The sequence below is a fragment of the Pollicipes pollicipes genome, unplaced genomic scaffold (assembly GCF_011947565.3).
Source record: "Pollicipes pollicipes isolate AB1234 unplaced genomic scaffold, Ppol_2.1 Scaffold_4002;HRSCAF=4701_pilon_pilon_pilon, whole genome shotgun sequence".
NCBI lineage: Eukaryota > Metazoa > Arthropoda > Thecostraca > Pollicipedomorpha > Pollicipedidae > Pollicipes > Pollicipes pollicipes.
Genome location: NW_023596420.1, coordinates 25,632,605 through 25,637,648, shown reverse-complemented (window position 1 = coordinate 25,637,648; position 5,044 = coordinate 25,632,605). Strand labels below are relative to the sequence as shown.

Genomic DNA, 5,044 nt, shown 5'->3' with positions numbered 1-5,044 from the left:
TCAGAGGCTGGCACTGGACGTCTATATTTGAGTTAACTTTATCGTCATCCTATCGTTTTAGGAGTTGAGCCGATATGGCTGCTTTGTTGTGGTGTTTGACAATGTAATGGGACTTTGAGGGGCGCAATGGCCTGTATTTTGCATTTAGTAAGAAGGTGCATTTGTTGCGTTTCAACTGCTGTTGGCTTTATTAGTCATTGAGTGCATCATCCATCGATGTGCACACAGACTGAAGCTGAAATCGTACCTTTAACACCTGTTTCTTTGTGCTGCGCAGATGTCGGTGAGAGCACTCTTGGTGACCTGTTTAAAGTTAGGGTAGGTAAGAAAAAGCACTTGTTTCTTCCTAACAGCCCATACCATTGGCATCCTACCAAACTTGACTCGGTCTCCATAACAAACGCAGCGTTTGGTCTTTATTTTATATCCGCCTCTGCTTCCGCTAACATGGAGAAACTGCTCCGAAAGAAAGCAGGGTAGGCAGGGTCAGAACTAAGGCGTCAATGCCTAACCGAAGAGCATCTAGCCGCTGCGTGATATATGAAAAGCGGTGTGGATTTGGTCAACAAATGGGTTGATATGGCAGTTGTTAGTTGACACACCGACTGGATCTGCTACCTGCTGAACCGGATTTGCCCAAACCGGATCTTCCCCAAGCACGTCTGTTGTCCGACGGACTCTGAAGCCCTCGTACGTTAAATGGAAAGTTCGTCGATGGTGACTGGGTTATCGTAAATGGTCCTTCGATTGGGACTCAAGTTCTAAGTCTGCACGGGTTATACATTTCCAAGCGTATATTCGGCTTAACGAGATGTGATCAACAGATGGTGAAGATACCTGAATACCTTCAGTATATTCAGACAGGGGGGTGCGGTTTACATCTCGAAATCGATTCGAATAAGAGAGAGTATTCCTCTTCACGCAGGATTTACACACTAAACAGAGACCTAAAATGGTGTCAAATCTGAATTGATCAAAAATAGGACAAACAGGGATTAAACCCATGGCTGCCATGGGACCAAATACGCAAACGTAGCATCACAAATTGGTGAATATTGGCGAAAGAAATAAACATCAGAGTTCACTTTACGAGATACCAAAATAAGCCTAACGATAAGCGATGTGTCCCACTCCTTGTCTATTTTAGTTATGGCGCAACTTCAGGAGAATGTGCCTGGGGAGTACCATGGCACCAAATAAGGTACCACTGGTATAAACGTCGTCGTGGGACGGGGCAGTTTACACTCAATTATTTCGCAGCAAGCAAAGTGCAGGCTGTGGTTTTCCTGAGGATTGATGTGTAAAAGACTTCGGACTATAAACGTTGTTTAAAAGAAGGCGCAGAAAAAAATTGGCATCATGTATGTTAACATACATGCTTCCGCAGGGCAGTTTTTACTTAAAACGAAGTGATGGCCGTAGAAATAACGCAGAAAGATTTCAAAGCATGACTATGGGTGATCTCCGATACGTCTGAAATATTTTAAAACCTTTTACACAGGTACAGGTCGACAGGGGCACGGCAGCATACGTACAGTATAAGTTACTAAACTGTCTTAATAATAACTTCAAGGAAGCACCTGCCAGTCTTAAACGCAATCAGCTTATATAGGCAGGCCACATGTGTTAACCCATGCCGTTTCAAGACCGTGTCGTGACCCTATTGACTTTTCCTGTGCCATCCGATATGGCGCTGAGCGTCATATGTGCCAGCCAAAAACCAGCACCGTGCCGCCAATGAAATGTGCTATCATTGCAGATCACTGTTCCCCTTTTACCGCGCAACAACCAAACCACGCAATCCTGCTGCATTAAGACTGGTTTGAGTTACGTCGCGCTCACATTTTTTGTTTCGCCCGCATGCAAAAATGTGCAAGCAATCTTTCATGTGACTGTTTGCGACGCCAGCAGCGCCCTCCTTACTTAAGGGGGTGGTGGGGCCGGCGCGGCCAGTTCTGCTGCCGTGCGGTGCGAGCGGAGGAGGCCCAGGCGCAGCGGCCAGCGGCGGCGAGCTCACGGCCATGCTGCCATGGTGGTACGCCATCATCGTCCTGCAGTTCTGGCCGATGGACGCGCCGGCCGACCTCTGGGACTACGATCAGCCGGCGCGCTGGAACTACACGTTCCCTCTGTGTGACGGACCGCTGCAGTCACCAATCGCCCTGACCCACCACCGGGTGGTGTTCTCTCTGCCGCCCAAGGTGGTGGGCGCGGCCGGGCTGGCGCAAGGTCAGGTCGTGGCCACCAACACTGGTCGCCGCCTGGAGCTGCGCCTGCGACCGGCCAACAGGAGCGCACCCGCTATCCAGCTCGTCTCCTACAAGAAGCCGCTGTTCGGCGTCTACAACCTGGAGGAGGTGCAGTTCCATTGGGGCGATGGCAAGGGCACCACCGGATCGGAGCACTCCATTGGCGGCAAGTTCTTTGAAGCCGAGGCGCAGTTTGTCTTCTATAACAATTTCTACGGCAGGATCCAGAAGGCCAAGCGGCAGGCGGGTGGAGTGGCGGTGGTGTCCATCATGCTGCGCAGCTCCGAGAAGCTGGTGGAGCCGGGCTTCCCGACCTTCGGGCTGGAGAACTGGCTGGATCAGCTGTCCGCCAGGGACAGCCGTCTCACCTTCCCGGCCGACCTGACGCCCGTGCAGCGCCTGCTCAGCGGAGCCCTCACCAAGGTCTACGCCTACTACGGCAGCTTCACCAGTCCGCCCTGCAACCCGGTGGTCACGTGGCTGGTGTCGGCCGCCGAGACGGACATCAGCGCCCGCTTTCTGAACGGCCTCGTTACGAAGATGTTCCAGGACAGGGCCATGACCCTGCCACTGGTCAACAACTGGCGGCCGCTGCAGCTCCAGACGGGACGGCTGGTTACCAAACTGCAAACCATTGGCGGTGGTGTACGATGATCGTGTGCATGTGTGTACTGTGATGAGCCGCGTGCATTGCTGGAGTGCACTTAGAAGAAATATCGGGGTCCGCCGCGCCATTGCTCTGGGAAAAATCCGCGTTTGAAGCAGCGCGTGCCTAAAGTTTTGGGCTACGGCCACCTGACTGGTCTTCAGGACTGGACACATGCACGCACATGCATGGGTGCAGTCCACGCAGTTCACGCACTCCATGCTGTTCATGCTGCAGCATGTCCATGAGACACGCACAGCGTACCTGGCCTGTCATGAAGCAATGTGTGACTCTGCTGACTGAGACGGACAGAGGGGGGAAAGAGGGAGGAGCTGGCGGATGTACGGCAATACTCAGTTCCTGAGGCGTACGTTGTTGTGTTGAATTATTCTAAGCGTGTATTTAATTCATCTCCGTAAACAATAAAGAAACAGGTGCAATGGCCAATGCATGTGCGTCTGCTACAACTATCCACAGTTTCACTACACCTGGCTGCGGAACAGCACCAGCTTCAGCTCCCATCAAAGGCTGAGGGAAACTGAGATGCTCTAGGTGCGGGAACAGGGATAAGGGGGAGCAGAACGGGCAGAACGGGCGCTTGCCGCTTAGTTTTTGGAATGAGGAAGCAGTGCCTCCTCCCCGCAACTTTGACCGGGTTAATTTTGGGGTTTTGTATACATCATTACCGTATTTTCTTGCAGAAAGATTTATGAGACTGCAAGAAAGTGGGGATTCCTCTCAAGCTTGCTTAGTATCTTTCTTATTTCTAATTTTATTTTTGCCGTTGTTATTTTCATGTAAATGTCACCTTTTTGGTGAGATCGAGATGACACTCCAGTGTCGCAAAGGCGGCTTCCCTGCGAGCCTTCATCAGAAGAGCATAATGCCCTCGATTTATGGCATGTGTGCGCGCTGTTTCGTTTGTCTTTGAGCTTCTTATTCTTTCACGCCATGCACAGCACGTACCGCGCGGGGGGGGGGGCGAATGCAGGCATAGACATCTACCACTGCCAGTGACGCATGGCCGGATCCAGGATGTTGTCAAGTTGATACCACTCCGCACACATTCGTCAAGTTAGCAACAAATAAAATTTATATTCCGATCCGAATTTGCGACTTTTACCTGTTATCGGCACTGCACTAAGCTTTCCTGGTCTCAGGTTTTGTGCCCGTCGCGTTGCGGAAGTAACATATATTTTTACACAAATTCCTTCCGAAAAGATTGCAGGGGTTTATTTCGAATGGCCCGATCTTGCACCCGCTCCAACTCCATACAACGGTAAAATAATTGGAACCACGGGAAGCTACGTGCCAGTCAGTTTTTGTAACCAGTGCTTAAAAAAGTCGTGCATCGGCATTTAAACCACGCGCATTGCCAGGTCAGCCATGTCCGTTGTTGGGCAAATATTGATCTGAATATGAATGTGAATTGTTGCCAACTTTACGAACGAAATCGCATGAAGGCAACCATAGAGTTTTATGCCCACAAAAACTCGGGATTTTCGGACATTTGATTTTCACTCTTAAAGGAAATGCTTCACATTTGAAGATATTAAAGCAAACATCAAATGTGATGGAATAGGCTTACTAGCAACTAGATATATCTTTCAGTGAAGAAGATTGCTCTAGAAAGCAAAATTTGTTTTAAGCAAAAAAGCTCCTCAACACGTCATTGTCTTAATGCGTCATGCAACGTCCGCATGACGTCGAGGTGCTGCCAAACCAGCCGTGCGAACATACCACCCTAGCACCCACATGAAGCACTTCGACTCGCTGATAGACGCTAATGGCGGTGCTGAAACTGCTCGCTGTGACAAATATCGCTAGGTGCTCGTATTTCGGTCCTTTCTTGTGATGGTCTCCCATATTCATCAATACCTTTAAGATGTCCACCAGCATTCACATACTCGGTAATTGCGCTATTCTTAAGTCATTTGTTTACAATTCTCACCTCTGCAATAACTGGCAACCATGTCCCACCTCTTATATTAAGCAGCACAAAACGTGATTCGCGATTGAACCTTGCACAGCTTGCTAAGCATTGATTAAAAGCCAATTGACGCCACTTATTTGAAAATAGTGCTCACAGAAGCCAGAACTGAATGGCTCGACACTAATACACTTTGTAGCTTTGAACGCTGCGTGACCT

The 5,044-nt window shown here is 49.6% G+C and overlaps 1 protein-coding gene across 1 annotated transcript; it reads left to right on the top strand.

The window, feature by feature from the left end:
- The first annotated feature begins 2,021 nt into the window (after positions 1 to 2,021).
- On the top strand, positions 2,022 to 2,903 carry LOC119094286 (carbonic anhydrase 1-like). The gene has a single exon (XM_037217359.1). The coding sequence runs from the start codon at positions 2,022 to 2,024 to the stop codon at positions 2,901 to 2,903; it is 882 nt and encodes a 293-aa protein (XP_037073254.1).
- The last annotated feature ends 2,141 nt before the right edge of the window (positions 2,904 to 5,044 follow it).